Genomic DNA, 18826 nt, shown 5'->3' on the forward strand with positions numbered 1-18826 from the left:
CTGATTCCTAAAGAAAAGTGGTTTGGGAAGGATTTGCTCGCTCACGAAGCAGTGGATACAGTGAGTGTGCAGAGTATCTTTAAAATTTAAATGTCAAATCTTTTTTTTGACAATCAATAAACTAAACATTTCAAAAGACCGTTCTCCCTCCCTAAATACACAACAAACCCCAGAATTGTATAGAAGCTTGTTTTACCATAGAGAAGAGCAACTCTAACATCAGAAACATGCCTTAAAATTTTCAACTCCGACTCCCTTCCCTCCAGGAATGACTGTCACTCGTACGTCCCAGGAAGCCTGGAGAAGCTCCATGGTGACAAAAGACTTGCCAGGTCAAACTATTAAATAAGCCTCTGTTAGATTGAACAGACTGGGCTAATCCTCCGTTTAATTTAAGCTGCTCAGAATGTACTCTGGGCTTTGCTTGCTTGCTCTTCCACTGTAATTGCCACTGTCTGAAAAACTTCCATGTTTAGCTGTCTATCGTCTTAAGGATATTGGGTATTTTGAATCAACTCTGATTGCCTCTCCAAGTGAATTTACTGGAAGCGAAGAATCTCGCAGGCTGCTCTCTATTTTACGATGTGATTTGGGGCATTTTAGAAATTACTTTTGTTCTGTCAAAATTTTTTGGATGCACTTGTGATGCGTTTAATAACAGTTACTCACCAAGAGGCTCTTCTTCAGTATTTCCCTATCTACCTCGCAATTCATGCATTAACTGCAAATTCCTCAAAAATCATTTCTAATTTGATATTACAGATTAGATCCAATGCAGAAAGCTGGATTTTTGCAGGTTTGGAGTACATTTCCATCTCCTTCCTTCTCCAGGGGGTTTTGCACAGACGGTATATTGCAATTTGCTGTACTGCTGGAGTTTACTGAATCAATCTTTCAAATCTTCGTGACAATATGACATTGCAGAAGGTTTGAATAAAAATTTAATGGTTCATCCTTTGTTTGGTAGGACTTTGACAAGGTCTATCAATGGCCTGAGAAGAAATATCTTTTAACACTATCATATCTCAATCTGAGTCACAGTTGTAATGAACAGCATCATTTTACTTCGATTTTTGCAAAGATTTATCAATGTGTTCAATTTTGATCATTTGACTATTCCTACCAAACTCAGTATGACAATTGATAGGCTTTGAGTTAAGCACATATAGAAGTTTTTCATAGGAGCCTTTATTATCTCCTCGTTGGCACAACATGATGAATCTGAGTTATATCATTACATCACACAGCAGAGATACCCTAGAATACAATAAAACAAAAACGGGCTTTTATCCTAATTGTACTCAGCAGAATTTTTTAAGTATTAATTCATTTTTTCAGATAAAAGACTTTTCTGAATAATTTTTGATTAATCCTTGAAAACTAAACCTCTGTGGAATAAAATAAGCATATCCCCTTCTAACTGCATGAAGATACTTCATTGGAATTCCTCGGTATATCGCAACAAGGGCTAAACAGGTCATGAAACACCCAAAATTATATTAGTGCAAATGACAGCAATGCATGGCACTATTTATTTGAAAATCCTATTTCAAATGAATGTTCGCATTCCTGGCTCTGTGTGGGCAGGAATACTTAATGACTGTGTTTCCCTGGAACTGTGTTTTTCAAATTAGATTATAAATTTGCCCCCAAATGTTTAAGGCCATATGTCTCAAGTCACCCACAGACACAGTCTACTGTGAATACTTGTAATTTGAGAATTATTGCATTGTGCCAAATACATTCATTTTAAAAATTAGGTGACTTGGTGACTAGAGTCGTTCATATTTCCAGCGATTTATGTGCACGATCTGCCACTGTTTTTTCCTCTAATTAAAATAGGATTTTTATATCTCTTTACTGAATTGATATTAATGAAAAGGAGTTCTAATTCATGCCAGGTGGAGTGACACGCCTCTCTCTAATGCAGCTAGTAATTAGTCCCCTGAAATTTACACTCATTATTTTGAACCCTCTTCAGCTATTTCTCTGAAACAGATCCTGTTATTATGTATTCATGTATAGTACGTGCTTCAAAACATACAATGGATCCTAAAGCTATTAGAAAATTATTCAATGCAAAACAGATTAAAAAAATGAACAAAACTAGGCTACGTTTTGGCACCTGTAACTGCAAAGCAAAACCCGTGTATCAAAACTCCACAGAACTAAAGTCTCCTGTGCAGTTTGCTAACTGGAAAATAACTCCTAATTCCAACATCCCTCCCTAACCCTTACGTGTACGAAATAGGGATTAGGATGCTGAACATATTGAGCTGCTGCTGCTGGTAAAAGAGCTCGTACGGGTGTGAGCTGACGGGGCCAGACGCTGACTCCTTGGCTCTTTCTGTGGCACCAACAGGACCCACAGAAAACCTGAAAGGAAATTTTCTTTGAAAAGCAAAGAGAGATTCTGCGCAGTCGCCTCAGACAAAGCTATACCTACACAAGATCAAATGTCAGCTTCGTTCACAAACATCCCGTGGGATGGGGGGGAACAAAGGAAAGATGGTGTTTTCCAAAGGAGTAGGAGGTGTGTAAAAACGAAATATTAGCTCCTCACTACTGAGATCAAAAGAACTCTAAAAAACAAGTGCTTCAAGAAAATAAAGAAACAAAACAAGACAGTGACAATATGCAGACATTAAAGTCAGCTTTCCAAACCAAAGTCACTGTTGACATTGTTCCACAATTGTGTTGGCATCCATAAAGCTGAGCAACAATATATGAAATGAGAGAGAACAGCCAGAGCGGAATATTCAAGGGCTCGGGTTTATCTCTGTCCTACTTCCACAAGCAACCATTTAGAGACTGTACATAAAAGCAAAGCAAATAAAGACACAGATGAAAACTGAAAGGACAGCGAGATCTAGAATATTTCTGGGAGTTGAGATGCTCGATTCACAACAGCCCTGGTCTGTGTTTGGTTTTTGCAGCTGCAAGCTTGCTGAAGTACATACACCTATGATTGGTGGTAATGAGACTCTCTCAGTGGCAGATTGCAATGCCATCAGCCAAAATTTTTGGATCTATCACGGAGCGAGCGAGGGTTCACAGGATCCTGCGGAGTTCCGAGGGACTGTCTGCATGATTTCTGGCAAACTATTGTTGATTTCTGCTCAGCCTCCTACGAATTTTAGTGAACGAATTATAGCATTTTCAAAATGATGGCATATTTACCCCACTCCTCTACTAGAACAACTGCAAAGCATCCTTGCTGGAAAGGCACTTGAAGACCTTTCAGACTTCTCCTGGCACCGAGCGAGCTGCCTCCTCTTTCAATGCCTCTTCCCAATCACTACAGCCCAGCTCAGGACCCAGGTGCTGCCTCGATGCAAATACATCTCTAGTGCTTCATGTTCCCAGACTGGGAGTTTAATAGCCTGCCTTTGTCAGAGCCACTGGGAAACATGAAACACAAGGGTAACGTCCTTGGGTGCAAGACCAGGTAAGGAAAAGCACAAAGGCGGTTACTGCTCTGCAGTCGATAGGAGGGGAAGGAGAAAAGAGCAACAATAAAATAGAAGGTGGTGATAAAAAGGTAGAGAGGGGTTGTGAGCGCAGAACACCGAATTTTCTAAGCCATTTGTTACAAAAAGAAAAAGAAAAAGTCCTGGCCATGACTTGGGATTTCTACTAGGATTAGAAAACCGCGCTTGTGCTTAACAGATGTCAAGATCATCAGTTCTGGGACCTCCACATCTGAGAAGTTATGCGCTCCAGCCTGCAAAGCAAAAGGGTTGTATGTGATCTGAAGCTCAAGTTCCATCTCAGGCTCTCTGTGTGGTAAAACAAAACGCTACTCTCCAGACAATCAGAAATCAGGACTGTTTCACATTCAGTTATGCAGTAGCTAATTTCCACATGTCAGAAAAAGTGACGCTCTTAATTTTTTCATCAAGAATCAATTGTTAGGCTTGAATTTCCAGCTCCTAGGGTGACAGAGATTAGAAAGTATTGCCAAGGTGACCGATTTCCATATAACCTCATCTTTCCATCAATTTCTAAAGAGGCATTAGCAGCGTCCCTGAATAACCTTGCAAACTGAGCCACAAAGGACCAGACACACAGCATGACAAAACCTTGAGAAGTAGCAATTCACAATGACCAAGTTTGTAACCCATGAAGTTAGATATTTGGATATCTTACAGGTCAGCATCCTCAATCACCTACCTAAAAGAAGGGTGTAAAATGATAACCTGGGGAAAGCAGAGAAAATATATGAGCCCATATACATGTAAGATTGTAGCTCCTATTGACATCCAAGTTTGTTCCTCTGACAGACCACGGGTTCCTTATATTATCACACTGCCTGCATTTTTCAGGTAAAAATGGGGCTTTGAATGCATCAGGTTATCTACAAAACCAGAGTAAAAGACAACAATGGGAAGAAATAAAATACGACTACTGCTTTTTTACAGATGTCGAATAGAAGCCCTGATGAATAAGGTGTTGAGCCTCAAGTCTAGCTTGGCAATGCTGGAGATGTAATTAGTTTCCCGTATAACAATTCCACCATTTCAGGCCTCTTTTTATCGGTTAACTCTTTCAGCATGCGAATAGTTGAACGTAAAGCCCAGGGCTTCCCCTTCGTGCACATCGTCTCCCATTTAGCAAACAACAGTAACATTTTGTTAGCAGCTCTGGCGAAAGATGAGCCTGAAAGAAGGCTGAATAATTAAGAAGAACATGAGGTTGAAACATATTTGACTTTACTCACTGTTCTCAGAGAGCTCGACCATGTAGTAGAGAACAGGGCTGTTTCCATCAAAGGGACGCACCCAGGAGAGCATCACGCTGCGGCTGTAGGAGGAATTTAGAGTGGCCACAAGATTCTGAGGGGAATGAGGCAGCTCGCTATTAAAGAAAAGAGAAAAGGAGAAAAAACAGCACAGAAAAATCAATCTACATTTCACTCAGCTACAGTCTTACAGGCAGTTAAAGGCACACGGCATCAGACTCGTAGGATGACAGATATAAAACCACCAGCAGCTATTGTACAATTAAATAAATGAAAGACATCTCTGAATTCTCCACAATTTTATCTTATTTGGAAAAAAAAAAAAGAAGTAATTTATGCTGAAAGTCCCAAGGCAGATGCTTAGAACAGCTAATGGAAATGTTGTTAAATGTGGAAAAAAGCCAGTTTTCATACTGTTTTTGATTGAGACAAGTTGGTCAATAAATTTCCTCTCTCACTTTTTCCCCATTCTTACAATGATGTCCTAGCAATGTGACAGCAGTAATATGTATAAACTGTAAAACACATGGGAGATATGATTTAACATGGAATTTTTCATACTCAAGGAAGCAGAAGACATTGACACTATCCATATAGAGCTACTAATCAAAATTACCATATGTATTCTTAGGCTACAGAACAGCTTGATTTACTCGCGGATCCGGGCTTATCCTGCCACGGGTAGAATCTTTCCTTCCTATAATAAGGATTTTTTTGGAAGCACCCAACCAGAAAATGTAGTGAAAATGCCTGCAGAAACCCCGTGGAAAATACAAAATGAAACATTAAAAAAACAAAAATAAAACAGCAGCTCAATTAAAACACATAATTTCTCCACATAAAGGCAATTTGTGAAAAAACCTTTTGTTTGTACTCATTGGCTCAAACAAACATTTGTTTGTACTCGGAAGCTGCACAGTGCAGTGAGAAAAGTAAATTCTGCTACATCCCTTAAATGCTGATCTGCATTGAGTGATAAGAGCCCTTCAGCCATTCTATCTGAGCCTCATTTCTGCTCCTTGTCATCCTGGTTCCTGGGGAAGACGAGGATCTTGGAGTGGAAGGAAAGCAAGGAGGACCAGTTTCACCCATTCAACCCACTGCTCCTCCCCAGGAAAGCCAAGGGTAACCCTTCCTCAGTGTGCACCACCACTAATCTGCTTTGGCCAGAGCAGAAAGCCACAAGGGTACTTCACATGCTTAATTTAAAAGCGTAGTAATTTCTGGTTGTAATGTATCATGCTACTGAAGGCTTACAGTTATTTAAAAACCGCAGCTCCTTAGCCACTTACAAAAGTAAATACAGGCTCTGGCTCTAAGCCAGAACAATAAATATGTCCTGGATTTGGGTTTCTACTGGAAGATCAAGGAACATATGGAGAGCCAGACAATAGATTTATTATTTTTCTGTTAAAACTGCGTATGCCTTTGTTTACGTGTTTATGATGGCCACACGCTGTGGAGTTAGTGAGGGGAAAAAACAAGGTTGCTGGAAGAGCTGAAGAGCAGCAAAAACCCCACACAGACAATGAGCAAACATGAGTGGAAGACACTCACCTGCGCCCAGCTTTCCAGGCTGGAAGGGTTGGGGCCTCCTAAAACTAAACCTGAGACTTTGAGTCTTGTCTCCTTTGACTTTAAATGCCTAATCAAATTAGCAACACGGTCACCCCAGGCTCACACCTCAGGGTGTGATTCAGATTAACTTCATTAAATCACTGGCTGAAGATGCCTCGATTACGAGGGGGGTAGGTTGGCTACGTTCTCATTGAGCTCTGGGCACACAGCAACCAGCCCCAGCCTTCGGATGCACGGAGAGCTAAAACACAGTGACTTTGGGCTAGAAGGAACATCAGACACAGGAAGGAGCATGTATGGGCCCAATGGAAGCAGATTTTGAACAGAGCACTGCAAAATTTTGGATAAACAAATTTAGGGAAGAAAGGGACCTGGAAACAAAGTAGGAGGGCAGGAGAAAATGGCAGAATCTGATGGTTTGAAACGTGTGGAGTCGGGGGTTTAAGACACGGCCACTTACCCAGGGACTACAAGAGTGTGCTGCTTAATTTTGAATGAAACATTAAATTATAATAAACATTAAGCCTCCACTACAATTTATCATTATGTCCTAAGCAAGCTGGTTGGTAAAGTGTTTTTTGTGATTAAGCTGGCAAAGGGAATTACTGAAGGAAAGGGAGTGAAACCTCTTGTTGTGACACGGCTTATGGAAGTCCCAGTTGCCGCTTCACTGTCACCAGGTCCTGTGGGGAAGAGCTCAGAGCCGGGCTGTGGCTCCAGCTTCTCCCAGAAGATGATGCTCATGCAGGGTTGGCTGATGGCAATCACCACCACATAACTCCTTTTCTAAGAACTAAATAAAAACTCTTGGGATGAATTAAAGATATTTTCAGGGTGTGCATTTACTAGTTGATCTTGTTTCCCCATACAGTTAGATGGGCTGAATTAACAGCTCATTTGAGGACAGGGGCTACAATACTAAAAAAAGACTCTACAGCTCAGTCTCTTTCTTAGGGTCCAAGTCTCAGAAGACTTTCGGAGGAGAGGGGACATTCCCTTTTCCATGTTTTTTAAATGTGGGGTTATTTTCCTTAGGGTTTGTGTTTAGTTCCTTCTTCTCTTAGATTGACACAAAATGGGAATCAGTCAGCAGCAGGAAGGAAACAGGCACTTTCTGTTCAGAGGCTGAGTTGTGTGAGCTGCAGCAGCCATACACTACACCCACCTCCACTAATATCATATTCTTTAGCCATATGTGTCCACACCGAACAGCAACAGATGCTGCTCACAGATTTAAATCCCTCAAGGCAAACATAACAAGTGCCTAAGCAACACACCTGGACAGAAATAAATATTTAAAACTACAAAGACATTTCAGCACAGAAGTGTTCCTCTCTCTTTGTAGTATACAAAAGCAGAGACTAATAAATAGTTACTCCTACTTTAGCAAGCACTTACACTTTGTCTCCTTCCCATTTGCTACTACATACTGTGTGGAGGGGATGATAAATGAGACCTGTAGCACCATCATGAATATTCATGTTCCCAAAAGAGATCATTGCTGCCTTTTTTTTTTTTTTTCCTTTAAGAGAATTACTTTTCCTTACTGCTAACATCCAAGAAATCATTGCAGGGAATGGTAATTTCAACCCTTCTTCAGGATGAGAACCTCAGACTAGAACCCCTTCACTTCTGACACACCAAGAAAGTGGATGAGGTTTAGGACAATACCACGCAGGGCACAGAACAGTCCTTGATCAGCCACTGGAAGCTTAATTCCAGCATTATTATCTTTCTTTTGTTCCCTAAAGCCCCAAACAGGAAACATCTGAAGGTTTTTCAGTATAGGATATCTTAAGACCTCACTCCTCTAACGCTGAAGAGTTGCATGGAGGCAAGTTTTCCATAACTTATTTTGTACGATAGCAAAATACATATAGAGACACTTTTAAATCTGTAATTGATAGATAAGCCCAGGGTTAATGGCATAGCCACCAAGGTGACCTGAGGGAACTCTGACAAAGCAATTAAAATAGTGGATTTGCAAGAAAAGAACATGAAGTCATTGTGACAATCTAGGAGAGAAATATTAGCTAGTTGCAGATTATACATGTTCAGAACAGAAACCCTAATGTTTTGAGTCAGCTCATCACTGCCAGAGGGCAGCTGAAAAATTCACTCAGCAAACACATAGAGTGTTTTATAAAATTAGCTAAAAGCAGACTATTTGCTGAGGGAAATAAACCAGACATGGTTTGGAGAGATTTCTGAGAAAAACAGTCCAACAGCAGGTAATTAGAGAGACTGTGACTGAAGAGGGGATTACTAAAAAGGCTAGGGAGATTAAACAAGTTTTCTTGACAGTTTATAAAAAGCCCCACTCCTATTTCATAAATGATTTCCTAAATCAGGTCCACTACACAAGTTTTACTCAGGAGCAGGTGGTTCATCTGCTCAACCCGATAACAGGGTAAGAAGTCAGGGCAGAATGCCTAACAAAGCACTCAGCTTTGCTCAGAAAAAATTATAATGTTTTAAATGAAGAAACGTGACATCTGTTGTGCAGGACTTTCCAGTTTCTCTTGCAAAAGAACCCTCTCCAATTTCTAAACACAGGGAGGATTCTTACAAGGCATCCATTAGTTTTGAGGCTTTTAGTCTCTTACAGGCCTACAACGAGGTGGACTTTTGAAATTAAAGGCTTGTCAACTCCCAGAGCTGGCAGAATTATTTCCCATTTCATTTTCATGGTCACTACAAGCTCAAATCTACAAATGACTTGGGAAAGGCTTTTGAATTTTATGGTGTTTTTTTTTCCCTAAAACTACCTACATTTCTGCTATATCTTCAATGCTGAACAGAGGTAATTGTATTTCCGAGTGGTATTTCTCTTTTGAGTATCAAGTGCATTTAGACTAAGCAGTGAACCTTACTTCACGGATGACATCTCAATAGAGAGCTTAGAAAAATAAATAGAAGCTTTCTTGTTAGTGAAGAAGGAATAATGTATTTTAAAGTTTGACATCCTTCCTGTTTTCACTCCCTGCAGAAAGGAAAAGAGATGGGCTACCGGAAGAGAGGGATATGGGATCCATATGAAGATACATTTGCAGTGACACATCATTTTGATTTGTTCCTCTGCATTGGCCTTATTGATTCTATTTTTAGCAATTTTTTTTCTGGGATGTATGGAAAAGAAATCGGAAGAAATAGCAATTAGAAATACTCTAGTAAAAAGAGTATCAATATTCATGTAGAAATGATTGACAAAGGCAATTCTGTGCATTCTTGGCAACCCACTGGGTTTTATTATAAGTGGTTATCTCCCCTTTCCTGCATTTGAAGAAGAGAGAACAATAATAGTTCTCTCTCTGGTTAAAGAGAACTGAAACATGATGAACTTGCTGCCAGGAATAAATTGTCTATTTTTGTATTACATTGTCCTCCCTATATTTTTGCATAGAGGAAGAGCCTAAAAGATTTTACTATATGTTGTGACATAACAGAGACCTGTACAGGGCTTTGATTTTCCAACAATGCAGCATTACCGTACTTTTCAGTCACATTCATACAACAAAGAGATTTTTTTAGTACGGACTGCAGACAGGCTGATATTGAGCAGCAGGTATCATCAGGCATAGATAGTAGTAATTCTGCATATTTTATATACACTGAGAACCCTCAGGATACTTTGAGCTGGAATCAGCACAGTTTCCCATCAGGTAAGTGATAATTCAGCTTATGCAGCTTTAGGAACAAGCTGGTTTTCCTCTCTATTTCATTCTGTATGGTATTTACAGGACTATAAAAGTAAGCTAAATGAAGCTGGAATGTTTCATAACACACAATTATTTTCAGGATCAAATCCTACGGCTTGGAGGAATGCAAGAGAAGCACAAGCTCCCCATCAAAAGATCTGCAAATGTTTCTGTATTTGCAGTCAAGAAGCTCTGCTAGGGAAAAAAAAAAGTAAGTAAAAAATTAAAATCTATTTCTTGCAGAAGAGAAACATCACTCGCAAATGTTTTTCCTCGTGCAAATCAAATCAAGTGATGTACATGAAGAATAAACACATTTAGAGGGAAGACAAATGAATGAATAGAGTATCTTGACTAGCAATTAGTTTCTGTGCCCAAGTACCATCAGTGCAAAATTGATGAGCAAGGTAACCTTTGGCTGCACTTTAGCAAGTTCTTCATTAGTTTTCTGGCTTTCCTTTTCAAATATTTTATTTTTTCATAGACATGCTGAGAAAAATGATCCATCCTGCTTGCACCACCAAGGTATACGACACTGTGCTATCAGTATATGTTCTTTTAGCAAGAAACAGTACCTTTTGCCCCCGAGCCTGTCTTCCAAAAGGGAAGACAAGGGAAGAAAAAGTTTTCTTCCCTTCTTTTCACAGATTAGAAAATCAGTCCACTCAGAAATTAAATAACTGAAGGTCACCCTGAAGGTTAATGGTTTTGAATTGAATCAGTTTGAATAGAAATCAGTAGCAAACTTATTTGTGCCTTTGGAAATTTCTCTTGACATGCCTAGAGGTAGAGGAGGGACACGCTGGTTCCTGGGGGAAAAGAGGTGGTGAGACAATTGGAGTTGTCAGACAAAGCTGGGTAGGCTGCGGTATTATCCATTGGTAGACTGCCCCAGTCTATAATTGGTTGAGAGGCCTCCTTTGAACATTTGTCTGACATTAGTGCTACTCAAGGCACTGAAGTGTAAGTGCTCATCGATGGGAATGTACATGCCCTGTTTGTTAATGTTCTGCACAAGAGAATTATCTGGGAGAACAGGGAATGTTATAGATCTGTCATTCCTATACGAGCTAGAATTTAATTTAAGCTTTACTTCAGACATTTCCTTTCACACATTTTCTTCTTCATTTCACTTCTGTTGTGTCATGTATCTCTATTTCTCATACATTTGTGCCATTGAGCCAAATGATAATGATGAAAGCTGCAAAGGAATGCAATGTTTTTTGGCGTTATTGCACTACCTGCAGCACTACTTTGAAATAAAATGTTACAATTCAAGGTATGATTGAGTGACTGATCAGTTACTGAAGTCCTCTAAAACAGTGGGTCTGATCTATTTCTTTAATTCCCCCAGGAAAAACAGGTTATGACCATCAGCAACAGAACACTGGAGGAAGAGGAGATACAGGATCCAGTCCCAGTGCATGAAGAGCCAGCCAACCCAACTGGAACAAGCCAGGGTGCAAGAAAGTCGACCTCAGCACCACACACAATATGTGCCTCTTCCAGCTACCTTCTAGCCTGAATTTTATGGAGTATAAAACTCTTCCTCACTGGTCAACAGGGAACTGCAAGTAAATACATCTCCAGTGCTGTACTGGGTTGCATAAGACATTTTTTGCTATTAAGGATGAAGAAATGGTCAGACCGCTGAAGATTTTAGCACATATTTATAGCTTTGCTTCGAAGTCCAGGTTTTAACACTCTTTTCAGTCTTTACTCCATAATTTTCTGCCCTCCATTCAAAAACCGCCTCAGAGAAAAGCAAGCGTGGTTATATAGTAGCAATATATTTTGAATTGTCTTCTGCTCTTGGATTCAAACCAGCAGTAAAATGCACTCCGGGAGGAGAGCTGAGGAGTGCTTAATTAGAGAAAGAATGTATGACCGCTCTCTGAAAATGAGCATCTGATCTAGCCTTGGCACTGTCAGAATAATGCTGTATCAAACAGCACTCTGCATAGCAAACCTCGGAGGTGAACTCATTACACTGCCAACAGTAGAAGTTGCCATCTTCTCAGAGACATCAGGCATGACCAGCAGAAACAGATGCAATTTTAGCTAAATTAAAGTATGCAGCACTACTCCAAAAAAAAAAAAAAAAAAGCCTACATAAAACATTCCCTTCTTATTCATTTGATCTGCTCCACACATCTACCAAAACCACAGTTGTTGCTTTTAGTGATAAAAATAAAATGGAAGTGCACTTCACCCCAGTGGAATGACAGAAATAGAATCTATGGAAGCCCATAATGACATTTTTATAATCTTTTTTCAGAACTGAACTGCACTTTAAAAATAAAAACAAGAAAATGTTTAAAGATCCTTAGGAATAAAGAAAGCCATACATAAAAACAGTTTTTCCCTGAAAAACTATGTATAAAGAGAATGCAAGAGTAAGCAATACCTGTCCAGGGACCAGCTATTCTGATATATGTTTAACAGAGAAAAAGTACTAAAAGGAGGAAAATATTTTCCTATAACCTTGGCATCACAGCTCAGCACCTGGGCTTTATGGAAAAGCCCTACAGCCTGGGATAACAGAGGGATTCACATTGGAAGGGACCCGAGGAGGTCTCTGGTCCAAACTGCTCAAAGCAGGGTCAGCCATGAGATCAGACCAGTTTAACCAGTCTGGTCTTGAAAACTGGAGACAGTATTCCAGATGTAGATTAATAAGTGTCAAATAAAAGGGGGTAATCATGTCCATCAATACACTATGCTCGTGTTAACACGAATGCTGTTAGCCTTTTTTGTTCCCAGGACACACAGCTGGTTCATGTTCAGCTGCTGTCTACCAAGATATCCAGGTTCTTTCCAGAAGAACCACTCCCAGCCAGAAATGCCCAGTCTCCATTTCTGCAAAAGGTTATTCCTCCCCAGATGCAGATCTTGCATTTGTTGGTGCTGAATTTCATAAGATTCCTGTTGGCTCATTTCTTTGCCTAAGTCCCTCTGAATGGTTGCCCTGCCCTCAAGTGTATCTCAACTGTCCCTCACCCATTTTGTGCCATCCAATAATGCTGAACAGGACATGTCCAACTGGGGGCCGTTCACTTGTTACCGGCTTCAAGTGGACTATAACCTCTTAATCCCTTGTGCTCAATCATCCAACCAGGTGGACACGTACACATGGTGATTCAGGGAGATACAGTTACTTGGAAGTAACTTCCAAGGCTTCAGTTACTTGGAAATCCAAGCAGTGTGGCAGCATGCAAAAGGGAGGACATTTCAAGGCAATTTAATTAGGAATGAACCAGGCTTTATTTCCCCCTCAACAAAACCACACCAAAAAACAAGCTTACAGACTCCCCAGATCTCCTAGAAAAATGCCCCAGCGTATCTGAAACCAAGCATTGTATATCTTTAAGGTGGAACACTCACATCACTTCTAGTCGAGCCATTCTGGAGTCGTTTCCTCCAAAAGAAATGACCTCACAGGTATAGTCGCCAATGTCCCCTGACCACGTCTGGCTGATGAGGAGGGTCCCATCTTTCTCTACTGTGATCGCTGTCCCTCACTCATTTTGTGCCATCCAATAATGTTGAGGAGGACATGTCCTCATTAGATTCCTCTGGGGCAGTTGTTACCGGTTTCAGGTGGACTATAACCTCTTAATCGTTATCCCTTCTGCTCAATCATCCAACCAGGTGGACATGTACACATGATGATTCAGGGAGATACAGTTACTTGGAAGTAACTGTCCCTCACCCATTTTGTGCCATCCAATAATGCTGAACAGGACATGTCCAACTGGGGGCCGTTCACTTGTTACCGGCTTCAAGTGGACTATAACCTCTTAATCCCTTGTGCTCAATCATCCAACCAGGTGGACACGTACACATGGTGATTCAGGGAGATACAGTTACTTGGAAGTAACTTCCAAGGCTTCAGTTACTTGGAAATCCAAGCAGTGTGGCAGCATGCAAAAGGGAGGACATTTCAAGGCAATTTAATTAGGAATGAACCAGGCTTAATTTCCCCCTCAACAAAACCACACCAAAAAACAAGCTTACAGACTCCCCAGATCTCCTAGAAAAATGCCCCAGCGTATCTGAAACCAAGCATTGTATATCTTTAAGGTGGAACACTCACATCACTTCTAGTCGAGCCATTCTGGAGTCGTTTCCTCCAAAAGAAATGACCTCACAGGTATAGTCGCCAATGTCCCCTGACCACGTCTGGCTGATGAGGAGGGTCCCATCTTTCTCTACTGTGATCCTGGAACTGCTGGATGGATTTATTACAACGCTGTCCTTCTTCCAAACATACCTGAGTGTTACAATGTCTCAGTTAATAATCACTCACAAGAACTTCAAAATAGATATACATGAACTGTGCTGTAAGATACCAGCTTCTGTAATCACACATTAAAAATACAGGCCCCTACAGTTACTTTCAGGAAGAGTGCCTTTTACAAATTTTAGTGTTTGATCTGTGATCAAAACAAGAAACATAACTGCATCCAAGTTACTACACATTTTATAAAAAATACTATATATTTTATGCAGAAAAGGTGAAGTACTCATGTTCAAGTTCTAAAGGCAACCTTTGCCAGCATTTTAAACTAGAACATAATACCCTGAAGTCAACAGTTGTGATGTTGGCCTGCTTCTGCTAAGACTGTAATAAACTTAGGCTGCCATAATCACCAAATCTTAAACTGCTGTGAAAGGTTTACTGGAGCTCATCCGTTAAAACACACACATACAAACACGTCAGAAATAAGTATAAGCCCATGGTCTTACAGTTAAGTACCTCTACCTGAAACTCTTACACCTGTACTTGTCTTTCCAAAGTTCTTCCTGAAATTCAACCTTCTAGCTGCCTCCAAGCTGCTCCTTGCATTTTCTTTCATTTGTGTTGTTTTCAGACTACATGAATTTTCATGCTAAATTTATTTTAAAATGGTGAGCCTCCTCTAAATGCTCTAGTACAAATTTTAGTATTTCAGACAAATTCTGTTTTTCTTTACGCAGTTAAAACAGAATATAGCCCTTAGTTATTGAGTTGTTTCCAAGAACATGGGCATCTCTTATGTTGCTTTCAAGCACCCCAACATAAACACTTCTGAAAACCTATTCCTTCTCTTCGACTTTTACTCTCATTAAGTATCAGCTTCTGACAAGTTGGTTTTATTGATAGTGTATTAACCTTGACAGTAAAATCATGGAAGGCTATATTGAAGTCATGAAGTGGAACATAGCTCATTGTAAATAATACATAAGGCTGAAATGGAAGATGGGATTTATATGATTAATGATACAGTGTACAACCTTATAATGCAGTAATCAGGGGGCTGGTGTTAAAATCTGGGGTCCTGAAACTTTTCACCTAATGCTATTCGTATAGCTTACAAAATTAAGCTGGGATAAACCGCACAAACGAGAACTGACACCACCAACCTGATTGAAATTCTAGGATCATGAGTTGCCTCACATCGCAGAGTGGCTGTGGTTCCTTTGATCACAGTGCTGTCCTCAGGAGGATGAACAATGAACGTGCGATCTGAAAGGAACACAAGCCATAGTTCAGGTGAAATTACAGCATTTTGACGTGGGTTATTCACTCGGAGAACAGGCAACGGAACATTTGTCATTCAAAGCAAGTGGGTCATTCCTCTTCAAGTCTTTGCTGTGAAGGCTCCCCTCCCTCGCATGTCATTGTGTCAAGAAGAGGTGGTTACTCTGTGGGGTGCAGAGAAGCAGAGGCAGCAGAGGGCACGAGTCCGAGTCGGCAGTGATCTGAGTAGGAAAAGTGCTAAAGCTGTACTCTCACTTGGCTCGTGGTAACACAAAATCAGAGAATCGTCTAGGTTGGAAGGGACCTTAAAGATCCTCTAGTCCAACCATCAACCTAACTCTGACAAAAAAAATAAATAAGAAATAAGAAATAAAAACATCTACAGCAACTCCCCGAAAGTTGTAAGGCAGCCCGTATGTTTGTAATGCATTATGAATGAATCCAAACATACATTGAGTCAGGAAACAATTCACACTGTTTGGAGCAGAAAAATCTGAGCAAAGCAGAATACACTAGAAAAATATCCAGAAAGAGGGGAAAACAAAAACAAAACGGAAGAAAATCTGAGCAAAGAAGAATACACTAGAAAAATATCCAGAAAGAGAAAATCTTAAATGGTGCCGTACAATCTCATCAAGTCTAGGAAAGAGGTTACAGGAGGAGGAACTTCTGGTAGTCTGAGTTTTCTGTATAAGATAGATATGATGTTTACTGAAATGTTTCAAAACATCTTTATTCAAGCACCTCCTGGAGACCCAGAACACAATAATTGCTGTAACTACAGCAACCAGATCTGGTGTGAAAGATCTCTATTATGCTTAACACACAGTAGCAGCAACAGATAGCATCAGCTGAAGCAGGTAGACAACAAGGATGAGTATAGAAGATATGTGGATAATGTTAATCAGTTCCAAATCCCTACAGAGATAATCAGTGTCTACTGAGATATCTCACACACGCACAAGAAGGAATCATCAGCAAAATCAAAAGCTAACTCTAATAGCTTGGAATTTTTAGCATTATTCCTGATGTACATATGTATGCCTTCTAGCTTGATAATGGTGCTGTTGCTACACAAATATTAGGTTTTATTCGCTTTTCTTTTTCCCCTTGAATGCAGTATGATGAACAGGAACTATCTTTAATACATATAAGAAGCATGCCTTTGAGAATTAACAGGAAGGATTTCCTTCCTGTATACCATCTCCTTATTGTCAATAAGATGTAAATACAATGGCGATATGACACAAGTACGTTACATTTACTACCAGTACTGGTTTCAGGTATTCCCAAGCTCAAAAGCAAAAATGTTACTGATTTAACTTGCACAGTTTGGGGAATAACAAATGTCAAATATGCACCACACATCAGCAGCATAATCAGTGCTTCAAGTAGAGGAGAGGAGAGAGGGCCACTACACTTCTCTAATTTATCATCATCATCTTCCCTGCTTTTAATTATTTTTAGTCCCAGCTCAGAGATCATTATTTCATACCTTAAGTAGCAAAAAACAAGTTACACTTAAATTTAACTCACTTAGAAGTAACACAAGTGAATCTGTTGGATCAGACTCTCTTCCCCAATAGAAGAAATAAAAAAAATAGAGATCAAGGGCAAATGGTGAAGGACAAAATCATTTCATGGGTTGCCCTGTGCCGTGCCAATCTGTAGCATGACAGACGAGCTGAAGTCTGCTCTACTTTGGTTTTGGCTTCCAACAGTGCCCAGGGCCACAAAGAAATACAAAGGTATAAGGAAAATCACATCCACTGTAACTGTGGCCTCAGCCTTGGCAACAGCGTGGGCTGGTCTGTGCTGCCTGCAGACTCCCGCAGGCAGGAACCAACTGCAGATACCCAGATCTACAAGTTAAAAGCTCTGATTCGCAATGCCAGGTTCACCAAGGCAAAACCCAAGTAAAACTGTAATTGTGATTGAACCTCTATTTAAATACACTTCCTTTCACAAAATATAAAAGTTTACAGGCATAATTATAGAAACAAAAAGAGTATTTTGTGAGAGGTTTCCTAAAATAGATGCATTATTCCTATTAAATCATACAAGTGCCTCTATTAACCAGAAAAGCATAATTACTTATAAAAACTTCCTGAGCATACAACAAAAACTGATTATTACTTGATTAAAGTTAGACTTGAAACAAAGCATTATCCTTACTCCACACTGTCAGCATCACAAAAGCATTCAGAGCTCCTTCGGAGTTGACTGCACAGCAAGTGTAATTGCCTGCATCCTGAAGGAAAACGGGTGTTATCTGGAGCCCTCCAGATTCCAGAAGAATGAACCGAGGAATCTGGACTGAGCCACTGGCTAAGATCTGGTTTCCTGAAACACAGAAGAGAAAACCAGCGTGATTAGGGTCATGTAAACTGCATGGATTAAGCACAGCAATTACAGAATCACAGAATCGCATGGGGTTGGAAGGGACCTCTGGAGATCATCTCTTCCAACCCCCTGCCAAAGCAGGTCCACCCAGAGCAGGTTGCACAGGAACGTGTCCAGGAGGGTTTATGAATGTCTCTGTAGAAGGAGACTCCTCCACCTCTCTGGGCAGCTTGCTCCTGTCACCATCACAGGAAAGAAGTTCTTCCTCATGTTTAGATGGAACTTCTTACATTCAAGTTTGTACCCATTTCCTCTGGGTTCCATTGCCACTGGGCACCACTGAAAAAAGACCGGCCCCATCCTCTTGACACCTGCCCTTTAAGTATGTATAAATGTTGATCAGATCCCCCCTCAGCCTTCTCTTCTCTAGACTAAAAAGCCCCAAGTCCCTCAGCCTTTCCTCATCAGAGAGATGCTCCAGGCCCCTCATCATCTTTGTAGCCCTCTGCTGTACCCCCTCCAGCAGTTCCCTGTCCTTCTTGAACTGGGGAGCCCAGAACTGGACCCAGTGCTCCAGATGGGGCCTCCCCAGGGCAGAGCAGAGGGGCAGGACGACCCTTCTTGACCTGCTGGCCACACTCTTCTTGATGCCCCCCAGGATGCCATTGACCTTCTTGGCCACAAGGGCCCATTGCTGGCTCATGGTCATCCTATTTCCCAACAGGACTCCTAGGTCTTTCTCCTCAGAGGTACTCTCCAGCAGGTCAGCCTCCAGATTCTGGTTCTTCCAAAAGACTATTAAACAGCCAGTCCACTGGCTCACAACAGCCCCACAATGAACCTTCTGCTCACAGAACCAAAGAAATGAAGAAATACGCCCTCAATGGATCAACAGAATCTCAGTAATAGGAACTGACAAGAAAACGTTGATTACAGCTTTTC

General features: G+C 40.6%; 1 protein-coding gene across 1 annotated transcript in view; it reads right to left on the reverse strand.

Moving 5' to 3' along the window:
* SDK1 (sidekick cell adhesion molecule 1) overlaps positions 1-18826 on the reverse strand; it is a 411416-nt gene that overhangs the window by 128050 nt on the left and 264540 nt on the right. The window contains exons 11-14 of the mRNA XM_014946238.1: positions 17717-17884; positions 15424-15526; positions 14114-14290; positions 4721-4857 (exon numbers count right to left, since the gene is read on the reverse strand). Of these exons, the coding sequence (XP_014801724.1) occupies positions 4721-4857; positions 14114-14290; positions 15424-15526; positions 17717-17884 (585 nt within the window). The remainder of the gene's footprint in view (positions 1-4720; positions 4858-14113; positions 14291-15423; positions 15527-17716; positions 17885-18826) is intronic.

This window comes from Calidris pugnax, unplaced genomic scaffold, assembly GCF_001431845.1.
Source record: "Calidris pugnax isolate Ruff unplaced genomic scaffold, ASM143184v1 scaffold123, whole genome shotgun sequence".
In the NCBI taxonomy this organism is placed as follows: domain Eukaryota; kingdom Metazoa; phylum Chordata; class Aves; order Charadriiformes; family Scolopacidae; genus Calidris; species Calidris pugnax.